Source organism: Cygnus olor, chromosome 14 (genome assembly GCF_009769625.2).
Source record: "Cygnus olor isolate bCygOlo1 chromosome 14, bCygOlo1.pri.v2, whole genome shotgun sequence".
In the NCBI taxonomy this organism is placed as follows: Eukaryota; Metazoa; Chordata; class Aves; order Anseriformes; family Anatidae; genus Cygnus; species Cygnus olor.
Genome location: NC_049182.1, coordinates 10,812,876 through 10,831,096, shown reverse-complemented (window position 1 = coordinate 10,831,096; position 18,221 = coordinate 10,812,876). Strand labels below are relative to the sequence as shown.

Below are 18,221 nucleotides of genomic sequence, written 5' to 3'. Positions count from 1 at the left end.
GCCCAACTTCTTATTCAGATTAGCTGTCAGGAAGCTGAACCACTCATATTTATCTCTATCACCCATTCCTCTTCCCATACAGAATGAGTCCTTACACCTACACTACATCAGAATCACTAATAATAAAACCAAACTCCACTGGCTTGCCTTGGTCCAAGGACCCTCTGCAGCCAACATTTAAATGCAGAGCTGCGTGTAGTCTCATCACCAAGTTAGCAGCTTCTGCTCCATCAGTCGTGCTGCGCTGACTGCTCCAAGCAGTCATGTTTAACGCAGTGGTGATGCTCGTGGCAGTCTGCTCACACGATCGGGGTACTCCTGTGAGCCTGGGGCAGACCTTCAAAGGTTTTTGTTGTTGTTTCTGGAGTTTATATTCTCTTTCTCTTTAGCATTCGGGAAACAGTAAGGAAAAGTAATCTACAGGCAGGCGATTAGCCTGGTTGCTGACTTGGTTTAACATTTGTGAGCTTTCTGCAAGAAATAGGTGGAAAGAGTGCAGCTGGCTGATTCCTCTTGGCTGTGAAGAGACAGCAAATCTGGTTACAGGGTGTCAAGCACTGGATAAAAAATGCCACGGCCCTCAAAATGCTGTGCTGTATCAGAGTTGCTCAAAAACTTCTGAAGGGTTAACGTGCATTTGCAAAATTTATGCTAGCAGAGAAATCACCTGTCTGAGCTCCTGTCTGACCGGGCTACCCTCCGATAGGCTTCAGGGCACCCGCCCACACTGCGAGCCCTTTGGCACAGGACTTATCTTTACCGAACCTGATAAGGATGGAGATTCCCAATACCTGCCCTCAGCTGTTGTGGCGGCAATTATGAAGATGACTGATGCAAACACTGATCAGGGAGGTAGATGACAGAGCAAGGGAAATGACCACAGGTAGCAGCTGGGGAGGTCCAGCAGGACATTAGGAAAAACTTCCCCTGGGATGGTGTGTGTCCCAAAGCAGGTAACCTGGGGAGGTAGTGTCTGCTCCGTCCTGGGAGGCTGCCAGCACTCGGATGGACAGACTGCTGCCTGTCCTGCTGTGTGCTGTGACACCCCTGCCCCAGGTGGGAACTTGGGCCGGGTGGGCTCTGGGGGTGCCATCTGAGCAACATTTCTACGCTTGTGTGTAGCGCCCAGGCCCACTAGTGCAATGAAGTAAATACACTACTATTGATATGAGTAACTGAAAAAATGAGTGATACCTGAAACACTGGAAAAATTGAGATTAAAAGGTGTGTGATTTTGAAAAGCAGCTGCTCTGATTCTGTTCTTACTCCGGCACTGCCAAATCTGCATGTTGCATCGTATCCAAGACTCAGGAAGCTGGATTTTTAAAAAGTGCTCCATTATTTCTGTTCCAGGGATATACTTGGGTTGTATTTTCAGCTTGTTATTCCCACAGCCCACTGGGGAGAGGGGAATAAGTAGGGGAACACAAAGCTTACTTCAAAAAGGCAGCTAAAATTCTACTATAGCCACAGATTTCCAGGAACTGCAGTTTTAAATAGCATTTCGAGCATCACTATTGGGAAACTCCCAGCCGAAATGCTAGGGCTGCTCACACCAGGATAAATCCAGCTCTTCTTAACAGCAAAGGCAGCAAGAGGCTGCGATCATCCCCCACGCTCCCGGGTGTGATGTATCAGGGAAGTAAGGAGTTCCCACGCCGGGAGGCCGGGCGGGGCGCTGCCAGCATCACACAGCGGGATGCAGGGGGGGAATCCAGCCCCGACCCCCGCCCTGGGGGCACACAGCAAAACACCCGCAGCCGGTGAGGGGGTTGGCCCCAGAAATTACCGAAGGCGGCTGCACCGTCGGGTATTTCCCCTAGGTGTCCCCATTCAATGCGTGATTTTCACGCGGCTTTCCCGAGGGATTTAGGTTTTTTTAACCAGGGGGAGGACGCGCGCCTTCCCTCTTGCCCCCCAAAACCGGCTGGCGAGCCTGAAACAACCCCGCGCCCTCCATCCCGATGCTCCGAAGCTGAGCTGAGCTGAGCTTTGCTCGGCCCCTGCCCGGCCCGGGCCAATGGCAGCGGGGGCTGCGGGCGGGCCAGCAGGTGGAGCGGCGGCGGCTCCGGGCACGGCTCCGCTCCCCGGGGCGCTCGGCGGCTGCTACCGGGACCTCGGGGCCGCCGGGCTCCCGGCTCCGCACGGAGCAGCACCAGGAGCTGCAGGAACAGGAGCAGCAGGAACGGGAGCTGTAGGAGCGGGAGCAGCATGGCTTTCGCAAATTTCCGCCGCATCCTTCGCCTTTCCACCTTCGAGAAGCGCCGCTCCAAGGAGTACGAGCACGTCCGCCGCGATTTGGACCCCGGCGAGGTGTGGGAGGTGGTGGGCGAGCTGGGGGACGGAGCCTTCGGCAAGGTGTACAAGGTGGGTGCGTGGCTGAGGGGCTCGGGGGGACCTCGCCTGCGGCCGCCCCGTCGGGCTGGGGGAGCCCCCGATCGTTTTCCCCTCCCTAGAAGCCGTGGGAGCAGCAGGGAGCTGGACCCCCGGCACCTTGCGCTGCCTCCCCACGTCCCCTGAGCTGCTGGAGGGGAAAAGAAGCCACTTCTCGGCCTCTCCTGCCTGGGAGCAGAGGCAGCGGGGCGGCTGGTGGTGCTGAGTGCGGGGTGGTGCTTGGGGCAAAAAGATAGAGAAGTGTTCTTCGCCCCCAACCCCATCTTTTTTCCTTTTCTCTTTCCCCTCTCCCTCCAACTCAACTGCTTTCGGAGTGTGTGAGGTGCTCCCTGCCAAACCTGGCGGTGCAATGAATGGAGATTTCTTGGAAGTCAGCAGGCTCCGGGCTGCCTCCAAGTTTTGTGAGCCTCCGGGGGTGACATTATTTTGTATTCCTGTGGTCCTTGCTGGCAAAAAGAAAATTTAGAGGGAGAAGAGGAGCCCAGTTCCTCACTGGTGGGGACATGTCCAGTGCTGTGCCAGTTTAACCTTCATGTTGGGGGAGCCGGGTTTTAAAGGCCAAATGCTCGGCTGTACTTTGCTTTCCAAAGCAACTGCATTCTCGCCTGTAACTGGCTCTGAAATGCTCCGGTCATCTCTGCGAGGTTGAGACAGGAGGCTTTTGGCTGGGGCTGGCTGGAGAAGCAGGTTGGGGATCCAGCCTTCTGGGGCAAGCTGCATAACAAAGATAATTTGGAGTTGGAGCTGTGAATTTGCTGCTCGGCAGCTGCTTTCTGACAGCCTCGTTGGAACATTCAGCAAGGCATTGCCTTGAGAAATAAGTAGTAACTGCAGAGAAGGTCAGGAAGGAAGCTGGTTGTTTTCAGATCAGGACAGGGGTGTTTTACCACAGCACTCTGGCTCTTATCTATTTATTTTCTCTATCATGTTATTTGAGAGAAACTCTCTAAAAAGCAGGCTTAAAGTGTGCTTTCCACACACTGGGTGGAAATCCTTGTTAAAGGATCCTTTCTGCTAATAAAATGCAGTTGCTGATAATCATAATTTAACATCTGATATATTTATAATTTTAAAAGTAGCACCGGTAGCAATTAGTGCATCTGTTACCAGTTTACTCGGTGTTGTGCATTGGAAACCAGTTTGTATATAGCAACGCTCACTCTTCTCCTGGGTAATTATTTACTTGTATTAGCTAAGGTTTCTCATGCAATGATAGGAATGAGGTAAACATTGTAAAACAAGTTAATAGGCTTCTGAGACAAATGAAAACTTAGACGAACACCTGATTTATATATCCTCTATTTTAAATGTGTTTAACATATCCTACATAGTGAACTCTTCAGAATGAACATACTTTGAAAGTGGCTGGTTTGGTTTTTAAATCTGTTGTCATACCTGAATGCCTGTGCTATTAACTCCAGCCTAATATTAATACATTAAATTATCACAGTAACTTTATGTATGGTGGGCTAAGGATGTCAGCGTGCTGGATAACACTTCCTCAACCCTAATTCCATCTTCTTTGCTCCCCACTTCAACCCAAAGAAGAATGGGGATTGTAGCATATGATACAGTGCAGACCGTGTGGTTACAACCCAAAGTTCACTCCAAGTGTAGGTGAAGTTGTTAACGTACACTTAGACAACTGTCTGCTTTAGAGATGTTTTACTGTGGCTGGTCATGGGGAGGGGACTAATCTTGTGACAAAGCAAACGGATGTTTTATGCTTCGCATTGCTAAAGTTTTTAATTCTCCATTTTCTTTGATCTCTTCTCTGCCCATCCGTCATCTTGGTTGGAGTTCTTGTGCAAGATTTTGTTTGTTTGTTTACGGTTCCCCAATTATTCAGGTGACACATTACTCTAAAGCCTTATTTTAGATAATAGGCAGTAGCATTGTTACGGAGTAGTTTCCTGCCACGTGAAGATTTAACTTGCATATTCTCTTCCTTTGTCTTTCTAAATTTGCAGCACTACCCTAGGTGACGATATAGGATGCATATAGGATGGTGACGTGAAAGACTGGGCTTGCCTTATTGTTCTGCTCAGCTGCCAAAAAAGCCCAAAACAAACAACACTTGCGCACAAGGAAAACACAGGCAGCCGAGGTGCCATGAAAACTTTTAATAATTCCCTTGAAGTTACTTAAGTCAATTTGCTCTTCGCACCAAAGCAATCATTCAGAGCAAGTCAGGGTGTTTGTAGGGCTGTGAGAGTTTCAGGATGTTTGAATGGAGTTCCTGCCTGCCTTCCGCCCCCTTTCCACACACGGAAGCACGGGGATATGATATAATCCGCCTGTGCTTGCATCCTGCCCTGCCTCCTGCATGCTGTGTTCACTTGTAAGAGCCTGTGGTCCCTGTGCAGGGCAGAAAGATGGGATTTGTACAGAGAATGGTCTGAAATCCAACCAGAAAGTTCTGACCTGGGAGCAATTTTGATTTTCATATAAGACAAAATGTCTGGTTTAGTAGGTCTAGTTTTTATGATGCCAGGCTTGAGCAGGAGGAAGAAGGGCTCTGCTGTGCTGTGATTTTGCTGGTGTTACTGCCTGCAAAACACTCAGGGAGCTGTTCCTCGGGCTCCCCGTGCACTCAGCTGAGCAAACTTGAACTGGTTTGACACAGCGTCTACAAAAGTAGGACAAGCTTGATTTAAATGTTTGTTAATTAAAAATAATCAAGCCTGCAGTAGAGCCTGAAATGCATATGGCAGAACTTAAGGAACCAACCTGCAGCCAGTGGGATTTCCCTATTTCTATATAAAGACTTTTTTCTTCTGCAAAAGAGGGACCTGATGGTATGAGGAAATGGCGAAACTTGTTGCAGAGGGTTAGAAAGCTGAAAAGTAGGAAGGGGGTGGGGAGAGACTTTCTTCCTTGCTTTCATTCTATTAATCTCTTGGTTTTGGTACCTCCAGTGGCTGTGATAAGGAAGCAATAGCAGCCCATAGATAGCAACGCACTGCATGCCAAATAGAATTTGTTACCCGCCCCGTCCAAAGTTCATTAAATCAATGATCTTACATCACTCATTAGGTCGGTGACCAGGAGCTGCGAGCAGTGTGTGCTAACCTGTGAAGTCTGCAGTACCCCAACGTTTGTGAGCCTATAAAAATACAATTTCCTAACTCAGGCCCTTTCCAAACAGCCTTAAAAACAGAGTTACTTTTTGCTGCAGAAACACCTAAGACACATCTCATAAAATGCTTGGCTGGGCCTGTATTGGTCCGAAGGCGACGTCTGTGGGTGCGTGTGGGGAGGGAGGACGGTGGCAGCGGCGCCGTGAGCTGGCTGCTGGCGCAGGGCTGGGCTCAGGGCCTCAAGGATGCTCCAGCTGCAGCCGTGGGCTTCAGCCCTGAGCCATTCAAGCAGCTCCTGAAAAACCCACTGGGTACAGGGATAGGGGATTTACTGCTGCAGACAGATGCACTGGTGTCAGCAGGAATAGATGGATACATCCAGACTCTTCTGGGCTGGCAGGGAAAGGGCTCAGCCTTACAAAAGTGTGGCTCTGCTGGAAGGAGGCTCGCAGCACTTCTAACCGTGGGATTGTTTTGCTGTGCTCGTGCCTCTTGTGAAATGCTATCTTGGCTTTCCAGAGTGTGCTGATGGGGACACTGGCTCCCTGATAGCGCTTTCTTCTTGCAGGGTGGGGACAGGATGGCCCCTTCGGGAGCGCGGGCTGCCACGCTGCTCCCAGCCCCCAGTGCAGTGGAAAACTTCATCTGAATTCGCCTTCAAACATCCCTCCATTTGAAACAGGCGCCGAGATAGATAACGCTCAGCCCTGTGCCACAGCAATTCATAAGCACGCCTCTTGTGCGGCTCTCCTTTCTTCTCCAGATGCAGCTCAGAAAGCCATGTTTGGGTTATCTGATCTTTTATGGCGGCGTTAGTGCTTAATGCTCTCCCTGCTGCAGACTATAAATGCTCCGTTTTGAAATTTGGGTAATAAAGGACTAATTGTTGAGGTGTCGTGCAACTGCCTTGTAAGCTTGGCTTCCACAGTGTGGGCCCAGGAGAAGTTGCAGGACGTCTCTTCTGCTTGCAAACCTCTGCTTGCCAGCTGAGGTTGCACCGTGCTCGGTTGGTTCTCAAGTGACTTGGGCTCAACTTCTGGCAGTCTGATTCACGGGGATTTTAACATGCACTTCCTGGAAAGGGTGTTGTGGAGGGATGCTAATCTGCTGGTTAGCTTTTTTTTTTTTTTTGATTAAAAGGAAAAAAGAATAAAGTTTTAAGTTGATTGATTGCAACTGTGTCCAGAAACAGGGAAAAAAAAAAAAAAAACACTAAGATGATTTCATGACTTTGTCTCTTAGACTAGCTGATGGGTTCTTTCCCCCCATAAAACATCTTAGGAAAAGAGGAGTGGGAAGACACCACTCCTTTACTTTTAGAGCTGTGGTGCAACAATATTAAACCAGGGTGAACTTTAAACTGGATTGAACTTAATGGTCACTTAAAACTCACTGAAACGTGCACTGCTCCATCCCTGCACGAGTCCAAGAGAAGCTTGTCCTGAGCCCTGTGGAGCTGCTGCTCGCTCTGTGTGCAGGGGGAGAGGGATCCCTCTGCATGGCCTAAATATTTTGACAATGATTTCTGTGTCATGGCCCGCAGCTTGGCAATGCTGTGGGCAGCTGCGTGGAAGAGAAAGCTCAGAGAAGCCTTTGAGTCTTTCACTCCCAAGCACATGGCAATTGTTTTCCCTTAGAAAAATCCCTGCCCAACATGCCTCTTGATTCATTTATTTTTTTTTTAACTTTTTTTTCCCTTTGAGTGCCCAGTTTCTCTGGGGGCATGTGAGGAGGGGGGGAGATGTTCTTTTTCTGATCCTTGGGGTGCTGCTGTCTGTAAGTCTGGGGCTTTTCTAACAAACCTCAGCTTAGGCTCACCCTCAGTGCCACAGTGCTTGGCCATGGGGAGCTCTGACCCTGCACGTCCCCACAGGCTGGGGGTTTCGTGTCCCTGTTCCCTGCCACGCAGGCATGCAGCCATTCAGCCCACGGCCAGGCCCTTAGCACTCCATGTGCTGAACTTGTTGCAGAAAGTTGCTAGGAAACTCAGAAGTGGTTTCATGGCTTTTTTTTTTTTCCTGTTCTTATTTTTTTTCCCCAATGTTGTGGTGTTGACTGAGCAAAGATCAAGGCAGGCGTACTTGACTTGGGGCGCTGTGCCTTTCCAGGTGGTTTGAGGGATGCTCTGTGCTTCCAGACTCGAGGTCTATGTGGGCTGAAGTTGTTAGATCCACGTAGATCTTTCCCCTCTTCCATCTCTTCGAACCTTGCATGGGTTTCTGTTCATTTCTTGCTCATGCTGGGCCTGAGAAACCAGTTGGTGTCTCTTGGAGGGCTATGGTGTGGTGTACCAGCAATGAAACTCCCCATTGTCCCTCTGGCCTCTGCTGCTGTGCTCGGGTGCAAGGTTCATAGCACTGCATGGAGCTTCTCTGCTCCTTGAGTAATCTACTGCTGCTTGGGCTTGTTGGCTCTCCCTGCCTCCTGCCGAGCCGTTAAGGCAAAAAGGGCAGTACGTGCCATGCTCTGGTCATGCTTTTTTCGCATGCCCCTGTAGAAAAGAAGCCCTTGGTTATTGCTCAAACTCACTGGCAATGTTTCTTTCCATTACCCCTAGCACGTCAAACCAGAGGAAGGCGTTTCTGCGTTTTTGCTAACGCCTTTCTGTGTGTTTTGCAAGCCACTTCCACTTCCCCCTAGCTCTTGCAAAAGTATTGCCATAGCTGCCAGGGCAGCAGCGCTGGTGCAGCCACGAGGTCGGTGCCCAGCCTGGCCTGATGCCTGCAGACAAACCTCAGCGTGGGTGCTTATTTACTGGGGATGCTCAGCAAATAGAACTTGGTGGTGTGATGTGCAGGTGGGGCAGAAGGGCTTGTTGCATGCATGCTGCGTTTGTCCCTCTGGCAGATAAGGGAGCCTGCTGGCGCTCTCCCACATCATGTCGGCATGAGGCTCAGAGTAATTTCCCCAAGCACGTGTTTTGCACCTGAAATCATAACTTGTGAGCTCAAAATGTAAAGAGCTGAGCTCCTGGGAGGCCCATGCTGGAGCCAGGCTGGGTCTGGCTGGGATTGCTCAGCACCACCTGCAGCAGGACATGCTGCCTCCCTCCCTCCCTGGGCTGATGTGAGCTCGGGGTCTTCTCTGCCTCCCACAAGTGCCCAGGCTGCAGGACACAGCACCCTCAGGTGCCCCACTGCCCCAACCACGCTGCTGCACCCGCTCGTCTCTGCTGGCTGGTGCCAGGGGTAAACTAAACATTTCCGAAAGAAAAAAAAATAACTTAGAGTTGTTGTGACAAACTGAAGTGGCTCCATGGGTCTCGTCGGACATGGAATTAATTTCAGCTCCCATTGATTATTTGACGATAATAGGAACACTGACTTGAGCCTGTCTGTCCTGTGCTTATTGATGCAGACAGCTCAGGCAAAGTTCATCGGAGGGCAATTAATCATTACGTTACCCCTGAGAAATATCTAAATGAGCAGTTGTTTGCATACAAAGACATGCAGCAGGAATACGCTGCATGGAAAATCAAGCCAGAACTATCAACCCCCAAAGACATGGCAACCATGGGGCTTTTCCCTCTTGCTTCTCCAACTCGGTGAGATCTGAAACATCAGCGCTCCCAGCGCATGGAGAGAAGGGACAGAAACATGGTGGCACGTTATCGCAGAGCAGCTTCAAAAGGGTCACCCCAAGTTTGGAAGACCCCGGGCCACCAGCCACACTGGCAAGCGAGCCCAGACAAAATTCCCATGGGACCAGCTGGAGCGCCCTCGCTGCTCCCTTTGTCACTGGTGAAGGAGGGCTCGCGTGGGGTTTTCTTGTGGCTCCCAAAGCAGCGTGCTGTGCCTTGGCAGCAGGGCTGCCTGAGGAAGGACGCAACAATCCTGCCTGCCGGTAACGCGTTCTGGAAAGGCTTAAAATAGCCTGGATTTCACAATAGCTCAGAGGGTGAGTCACAGGCAAAGGCCAAACAGCTTTGTCACCTGAACTGTCACCTCTTACCCCTTAAGCCCATGAAGTAAGCAGCACCTCTGCCTTCGAGGAGTGATTCTACTTGTTCCCTGCCCCCTTTTGCCTGGCAGCAGCGTGCCCAGCACCTGCCTTTCTCCGGAGGGCTCCAGCAAGATCCTTTCTTCCTCTTCCTTTTTATCCTGAACCTTGGCTCCTGGCGTGGCTTTCTGGAAGTGGTTTATTGGATAACTTTTATTTGATGTGGGCTCTCTTGTGAAATGCGTGCCCCGTTCCCGTCTCTGCACAGACCTGTCAGCCTACCTCTGCACACGCGTTGGTTTGCACAAAGGCTGCCACTGGCCCTGAAAGCATTTGGGGTTTTAAATGCTGAGACTGCAATGAACCCAGCTATGGTTCAGCATCACGTTCTGGGCAGTATGCTGGTAGCTGTCTGCTCTATTTTTATACTAATTAGCACTCCAGGGACAAATTATCCATGGCATTAAAATGCCCAGCAGAGGATTAAATGACAGAAGTGAATGCTTGGTTTTTTTTGTTTTGGTTGGTTGGTTTAGTTGTGTTTTTTTTTGTTTGTTTGTTTGACTGACCAGCCATAGGTCGCACACCAGCATCAAACAGTTTCTGTTCTTGGGACCTCACCAGTTAGGGGAGGTTCTTTGTCTTCTGTCCTCAAAGTTCACCAGAAAATCTGATGGTCTTGGAAACACCATGGGAGAAGTCTTCATTTCCATCGCTTCAAAATGGGGCTTGACCCTCGCTGAAGCTTAAGGTAGAGGTGAAGCTGTAGAGAGGCAACTCTGTTCTTCCATCCCGCAGCTCTTGGAGAGCGAGCAGTGGGTGCTGCCTTTCCTGAGCCTGGCACTGGGTCCCCTCGCTGCAAGGAGTGTGGTCCAGGCCAGCAGCTTACAGACCCAGAGGTGCAGGTTACCCCTGCAAAATTGCTGGCTAGGCTTTTTGGGGTTGGAGTGGGCTGTATTTTGCTTTGTGCTGATGCCTCAGGACAGATTCTACCCTATTGCACAAGGACAAGCAGAAATCAGAAAAGGCCTTTAAGCCCTAAAGCATCATCCCGTGCCTCAGATGTCTGAAACTGACTTGTGGGGATGGCACCAAAAGCATTTGGCCTATTTAGCATCCAAACAAACCTTCCTGGAAGAATATCTCTGTTGTAATACGTCGTATGCAGGAAAATACCAGCAGAGAAGCTGGAGGAAATTGCCAGATGTGAGTTCCAGAGACCGCACGGCAGGTTTAGCCAAAACCTGACGCCGCCTGTATGAATCTGGCCCAGCTCCGGGGGCTGGCTGGCTGCTGCGAGGGGCTGTGACACAGCTGTCTGCCTGCCCCATGGGGGACAGCTGTCCCTCGGTGTGCTGCGGGGTTCCTGTGACAGGAAGGCTGGGTTTGGGCTCAGTGGGATCGTGGGCAGCTCAGCAGGGGTCAGCGGTGCCGCCTCGTGGAGTCTTGGTCCCCTTGGTGGCAGCTGCGCGGGAACCAGTCTCCTGTCTGTGCTGTAAGGGGTCATACTGGAGGAGATTTGTTTTCCAAATTCTGCTGCTCAGCTCACGGTCTCAGGTCACCTTCCTGCTTCAGCTGCTGCTCTCATACAGGGCCGTGAGGCATTTCGGTTCCTCCTGGGAATTGTGCTCCCACGGCACGTGAGAGCACTCACTTCTAGCAGAGACATTACTGCAAGGCCAGGGGAGGCACAGGGCTCCTGCCTGTACCGCGTCCTTGCATCCCAACCCGCATGAATTTGCTGTTGCTATTTCCAAGGCTCATGTTCTGGCATCGTGAGTTTGTGATGTCCTGAGCTGGCTTCTCCTCAGAGATGATGGTCTCATTTCTGCAAGCGTGACCAAGCTGTCTGACTGCTGGTAGCGTGATTTCACCTGCGTTGTGTTTGGGCTGAATGTGAGGCAGTGTGCTGGTGGGTTCATATCTAGAAAGGAAGCGATATCCACAGGTTGCTGGGCTACTCGCCGTTAGTCACAGGGGTAGCGATGGATAAGATCAGACTGCCACCGCCAAGCACGTGGGCCATGATCGCTCCCCTGCCCACAGCTTGCAGCTGGGTGTGCAAAGCTGCGTCCTCCAGGTCTTTGTTCAGAGCCTCCGAAACGCACAGCACAGGAAAGGAGACCCATGTTTGGGCAGGAGACCTTCACAATACCGATTGTTTCTTCACCTTCTTCGCAGAACAAGCCCTGCCATGCATGAGGAGCAGCTCTGCGCCCGCCCCTGGTGGCACCGGCGGTGACACCCCGGGGTGGCAGCCTGCCCGCCCTGTGCCAACGGGGGCTGTGGGTTACGTGGATGCACAGACCACAGGGACTGCATGTCCCATAAGGGTGAACACCCTACATGCTCCAGGCTCTCAGCCCCAATGTTCTTCAGGTGCCTTCAGGGCCCCAGAGTCCTGGCAGGGCTGAGCTGGCTCGGACCCCGCGTATGTGATAGCTGACCTCAGAGGGAAGCCCCACCTTCTCTCACAATATTTACTTCCCCTCCTTGGCTCTCTCCCAAGGCCCTAAGTGTATAGCAAACACGGTGGGGCACTTCTTGTGGTGTTTGGGAAGTGCTGCGCTTTTTACCAGAACTCTACTTCTCCCCTTACACCTTGCCCCAGCCTGCCTGCCCTCCTCAGGGTTGCTGGTGGCAACTTATTAGGACACAAACTTGAGAAAAGAAAAAAAAAATACAAAAAACCTATTTTGCTCTGAAACCAGCTTGAGCTGCTGTCTTGCATTTGGGCAGCAAGCCCAGGTGGAAATGGGTTTGTCCCCTGTAGTAAAGACCCAGCTGTGCATGCCAACCAGTGTGAATTCAGCAGGCCTTCAAAACCCAGCAGAGAGGCAGGGCTCCCCTATTTTCCCTCCCTCCATTATATGGCTTTTCCCTCGTTCCCTCCTCCCCTCCCCAGCCTGTTTGGCAGTACACAGCCCCGCTCTCACCTAAGCCTTGTAAAACTGCTCAGCGGGGCTCGGGGTGTTTACACTAGGAATTAATCCTACTGTAAGCTCCCGCCTAGGTTTTCCAAACACAGATACGTAAACTGCAGAGCAGTCAGAAAGGTCCCAACTGTTCCTACAGCCGAGCATCCCTGCCAGGGCTTCCTCCCCCAGGAAGCAGTCGTGATCCCAGCTGGGGCTCTGCAGCCCAGAGGGGGCATGATGAATGGAAAATGGGCAAGGAACTGAAATCCTGCCCTGGGGGCTCTTCTGTGTGGGTGGAGGAGTGGGGTGAGGGAGCTAATGGGCATTTCTCAACCTACTGATTCAATGCACTTCGGGGAACGGCACTGAGCTCCTGAGTCAATGTCTGCTGTCTCGCCCCCGCTCCCAGCCCGTGACACGGCTGATAGTGGAGCCCTTTGACTCTTGCAAACAACCTTTTTGCATTTGGTTGCAAACTTCCAATTTTTTTGCAGAAGTTGTGCAAATTTCCAATTGAAAAATGCAAATTTGCCCTGACAGCTTTGGGGAGGGTTGTGGGCAACACTGGGTGGAGAGACCCCGAGCAGCAGCGTGGTGCCTCCAGCAATAGCAATAGCACCTTCTGTGTTAGGCATCTGCAAGCAGAGCTGCAGGCAACTTGGTGCGAGGTCAGAGTCACTGACCCAATGTCACTAACGGAGTTGTTGTAAGGAAAGGGGAGAGAAAGTCAGCAAAGGTTTCCCAAGCAGCAGAAGAAAGAGGTTTGGGCAGGTTTCTAGCTATTTGGTGAAGCAGGTTGCAATAAGCAGGCTGAAGGGACTACAGGAATGGAGGGGGCAACCAGGAGAACATGTGGAGTATTTTTCTTACCATGATCTGAGCAGCTTGCTGAAATGCAACACCAGAAATGCTGACCAGGCCTGGCAAATGCACCCTTCTTGTTGGTGCATTTCCATGCCAAGGAGGACATCCCTATGTTTCCCTCACACATTGCAGAAAAGTTCTGGTGAGGAAGGGAGTGTAGGGATGCTCAGGGCTGTTGACAGTTCACATCTGTACTGTGAATATGGTTGGATTTTGGAGCTACTGCCCACAGTATTATATGTGGGCCTCTGGATTCTGAGATTTTCTTGCTTCCATCTCTTCTCATGCTCCAAACAATAGGATTCATCTCCTTGTCCAAAAGCCTCTTCCCCTCCGTGATGGGAAGCGATGTGGGCATTAGAGACTGGAGGGAGGATGCTTTGGCCCCTGCATGACATTTGTCCTCCTTCCAAAGCTTTGGGCAGGCTGAGGGAATAGCAAGACATCTGCAAGGTTCCTGCGCTTGTGTTGTGGATGGTGCTGAGCATGCATCGGCCGAGCAGGAACTGTGCAAGTACTGCATGTTCTGGCTCTCCTCGCCTCTGTACTCATATGGGTTTTGTCTTGCAGGCTAAGAATAAGGAAACCGGTGCCTTAGCAGCTGCCAAAGTCATCGAAACAAAGAGCGAAGATGAACTGGAGGATTACATGGTGGAGATCGAAATACTGGCGACCTGCGATCACCGGCACATCGTCAAGCTGCTGGGAGCGTTTTACTGGGATGGCAAGCTCTGGGTAAGAGACTCACGGTGTGTGACCTGTACGGCTGCACATTTCTCACTTGGCAGGGAGGAAATGGCTAATGCACGGTGAAGCAGAACCTCTGGAGCAGCTCGAAGGCTCGGAGTGAGCTAGAAATGACTCACAGGCCGTGCTCTGCTCGCTGCTTGAACAGGGCCTGGATTTTCCCCGCTTTCTTTGATAGGCAAACTATGTTCTAATTCGGGCTGGTTATAAATAGCCCCGGGAAGTTCAAGAGATCTTCACTGTGAGTTGAAAACCAGAGTTCAATTTTCTCCTTTTGGACCTGGTGAGGGTAGAAAAGGCAGCACCGATGAGAGCCTTTCTTCCCCACTCAGCCACTTGTTTTTGAAGGATTTGGTGGGAGGGCAACCCCACTTTTTGACTCATGCCTTAGTTCTATTTCAGCAACTGTCATGCACAATGGACAGTTGCAGCTCAATTCCCCTGGCTACGGAGGTTTGGGGACACAAAATGCAACCCCACGGGCTGCTGCAAGGGCTAGTCGTGCTGGGCTGGAACAGCAGGTTCCTGCATTATTGTCCCCAAGCCCAGCAGGTATGCTTTTTTTCACCCCATCATTTTCTGTTAATTCCTCAGCACCAGAGTAAGGTTGGTGTGAAAGATGCTTTCCTGTGTGCTGCCACGGGACAGGTGCTGGGTGCAGGGGGCTGGAGAGTTTAAGGGCATATCCCCTTAAATTGCATTTGCTGACTCCTTGGGGTAACTCCCTGTATGTGAGCCGGAGGTGTGCTTATTCAGCAGGCACCTTTTGCAATGCCACCATGCATCAGTGTCCCTTCTGACTTCAAAAAAAAAAGTATTGATGAAGCCCACAACTTCTCTGTGACATCCTGCTCGGAGGGGCTGCAGCACTTGGACCTTCTTTCTGTGCATTTTCGTGCTTCGAGGGAGAAGGGTTGCAAGTTGTTGGGAGATTTGATATTTGGATGGCTGCTAATCGTGATGCTGAGACGTGGGCACGTTAAAGCACAAAAGTAAATATGTGCTGTTCTAAGGAAGTGGAAGGCAAACATCTTTCCTAGGAGAGGACTCAGGATTTGGACAGATTGCAACTGCAGCAAAATAAATCCTGGCAAAATTAAAAAGGCAAATATATACCGAGCTTGGGTGGGAGATGGGGCTGCCTTATGTTCCACTCTGCTCTACTGCTTCTTCCCTCCCTGCTTTCTCCTGGTCTGCCTGAATTTTGCATGCTGGCCTTGCTGAAACGTCAGCCCCCTCCCCTTTCCCTTCCACCTCCTCCCCGCAATAGGAAGCTTTGCCTTCCTTCCTGAAGGGAAAATGGATTGCAGATCTCCTCTGCTCCGCTTTTGTCTGAGAAGTGCTTTGTAATGTCATATGCTCGCCGACCTACTAAAATTAAACTGCCTCTTTGAAGCTAATGGAACAAGAGCCTCCTGTATGAGGCTGTCCCGTGAGGGCAGGCGTTATAGCCCCGTCCATTGTTTTGGGGAGAGGATCGTCCTCTTTATTTAATTATTTGAGTGGCATTTGCATTTCAGTGCTCAGGCTGTTCTTATTAATGCTCTAGTGTTTTACTGGCTCTGAGGGAAGTAAATAAGCCAGGCTGTTATCCTGCTGGAAGGCTTCTAGTCTCTACCAGGTTGTCCCAAACCTTAAAGGCTTCTGCTTCTCAGTCACCAGTATTGCAGGGGACATAAATGCTGTCTTTCCTTGTCTAGCCTCCCCCAGCCCATCACAATTTCTGCCTGTGCTGTCATTTTGACCAGTTGTTTTCTCCATTTGCAAATGGACTATTTGCAAGGTGGGTTTGTGGACCTGTGGCTCGGGCTGGGAGCACGCTTCTCGAGCAGGGCCATGCTTTCTGGTTTGTTTGTGCTTGCTGCCTGGCGTGGAAAAGTGATGTTCAAAGCAAGGAAGGGGCAAGAGCCATAGCACAGCCATGCAAGGGGAGCAGATGTGCCCTGCCTCCCAGATGGCAGGAGGAGTGCTTGGGCTCTGAATAATTTATGGCTTAGTCTGTGCCACAAGCGGTCACAGCTGATGGTGCTGAGAGGGGCTCTTGCTAAATCAGTCTGTTGGCTGTTCCCCGGCTCTTGAACTAACAAGGAAAATGTGTGAGGACACCTGGCCTTCAGAGGTGGCCGCTGCTGCAGGGGCTCCTCTCTGCGAGGCGGGGTGCCCGTGGGGAGCCAGAAGTGGATGTGCAATATTAATGGAGCAAAAACCTTCCGTGCAAAGGGAAGTGGTGTGTCCTGGAGCAGCTTTAAGTACATAGCACCGAAATGAAAGCAGCAAATTGCTCTGTCTTTCATACCTGATCTGCACCACGCTGAGCCCACTGAAAAGCATGGGCTGGGCTTGGAGGACCCCAGTGAGTCCCCAAAAATACAACTGGCGATGTGACAGCATCCAGCATGAAATTCCTTAGCATATAAATCCTTTGCAGAGATGCAGTGCCCTCAGCCAGGGGTTGCTGTCTTGTTCCATTCCTCCCTCATCTTCTCTTTGCTTGTTGCAGAGGCTAAGCAGCCTTGTGCTGGTTGAAAACAGCCCAGTGAGGCTTGCAAAACTGCAGTGTTGGGAGCTCTCATGATTTTTCTTTTATTTTTATTATAAGCCCTGTGGCATTTGATGTTCTTTTGCATAAATCCCAGCTGCTGGAAATAGGGGCACCAAATGAAAGCTGAGAATCTTGAGCTATTAAAAAAAAAAAAAAAGTCTGGTTTAGCCCTTGTGGCTGGGCCACATTTTTGCTTTTTTTTTTTTTTGTGAAGGGTGATGTAGGACTTTGAAACACAAAGGCAAATACCCCTCACCCAGCATATGTGCAACTTTTTAAAGCTATTTTGCAATTGAGGAATGGGACTAAGTTATGGGTTTTGAACTCTTGGAATCAATGGTGCTGATATCATTTAGTACATGGGAAAGAAAAACAGCAGACCTCGCGTGCCGTGTCCCTCTTGTGATTTACAGTTTCTTTGTTTTTTCTTTCCAAAACAACACAAAAAGACTGAGACCTCAGAGGAAGGGAGGGCCTTTTGATCTGCTTCTGGGTATCACTGCTGCTTCCGAGTGCCTCCTCTTGCAGACAGAGGAGCGATAAGAGACGGGGAGGAGAGCCTCGTTTGGACTGAGGAGTTCTGGCACTCCCGCAGGAGATCTCTGCTCCCAGGACACTGTGGTGTCCCTACCCACAGCAGCAGGACAGCAGCATCCCTGGTGCACAGCCCGTCGGGATGCTCCAGCATCGCGTCTGCAGAGTGCTGCAGAAATTACTCAGACTGTTGTCTGGCCCTAGGTATTTAACGCGACTCCTCTAGTGGCTGTACAGCTTTGCTAGTGAAGCACTAGGGAATTCTTTCTTTCCCCCACTCCTTTTCTATAAACCATGGTTGCTATAGCAAATGGACTTTTGAATAAACAGATGTTTCCTGGAGATCAAAGCAAAAATCACTGTACCATGCAGGTAACCCTGCCTTGCCAGAGCGTTTTGGGGATGGTTAATTTAATCAGCTTAGAGTTTCTTCTCGCTGGCCCGCTGTGTGGGTATGCAACTCGTACAGCTTGCAGATAGACCAGCTTTGTAGCTAGTCTTTGTACCTCCCTTACAAAAGCATTTTGCATTTTCTGTGGGCAGGCCCTGACCTGTTTAGCCAGGGACTTTTTGGATTGCCACCCCTTTGATATGGATGTTGACGGGAGACTTGGGCATTCTTGAAAATCCTGTATCATAAAGAAATGTTCATTATCCCATGCACTAGACTGCTGGGCTATGTAAAGCATCTGCAGCTTTTAATTCTCTTAAGTAGAAATAATTTTTCTGTAAAACAAACAAACAAAAAAAGCTGATAACTGTGTCAGGCTCCTTAAGATTTTTATTAACGAGATGATTGCTACTTGCAGGAATGTTTTTGCAGGGCAAGCAGCCGGAGACATGGCTGGGTGCAGGCAGCAGACCCCAGCACGGGATTGCAGTAGCAGAACAGGGCTCTGGGCTTCAGCCGTCTGTCCCTGCGTGCTCCGAAAGCTGTTCGTGTGCCTTTACAGTTTCACTTGGCAGGAGCTTTGCAGTCCAAACTGGCCCTTCCTGCTTGGCCTCACGCTCTTGAAACTTTGTACCGAGCTTCCTCCCTGAAAGTGCTCGGACAGTTGCTTGCAGCTTGCAAGACCCAAACCCTGGGTGGTGTTTGAGAGCAGCACAGCCCCCCAAGCACAGCTCTGCTGTCGTGCTCGTTGTGGCTGCCATGACGCTGTGTCTGTGCTGACGGGGTCGCACCTCACTGCAGAAACACGAAGC

At 50.7% G+C, this 18,221-nt stretch overlaps 1 protein-coding gene across 1 annotated transcript in view; it reads left to right on the top strand.

Moving 5' to 3' along the window:
• Nucleotides 1-1,922: 1,922 nt before the first annotated feature.
• Nucleotides 1,923-18,221, top strand: part of STK10 (serine/threonine kinase 10) — a 48,651-nt gene continuing 32,352 nt past the window's right edge. The window contains exons 1-2 of the mRNA XM_040573357.1: nucleotides 1,923-2,367; nucleotides 13,766-13,930. Of these exons, the coding sequence (XP_040429291.1) occupies nucleotides 2,212-2,367; nucleotides 13,766-13,930 (321 nt within the window). The 5' untranslated portion in view covers nucleotides 1,923-2,211. The remainder of the gene's footprint in view (nucleotides 2,368-13,765; nucleotides 13,931-18,221) is intronic.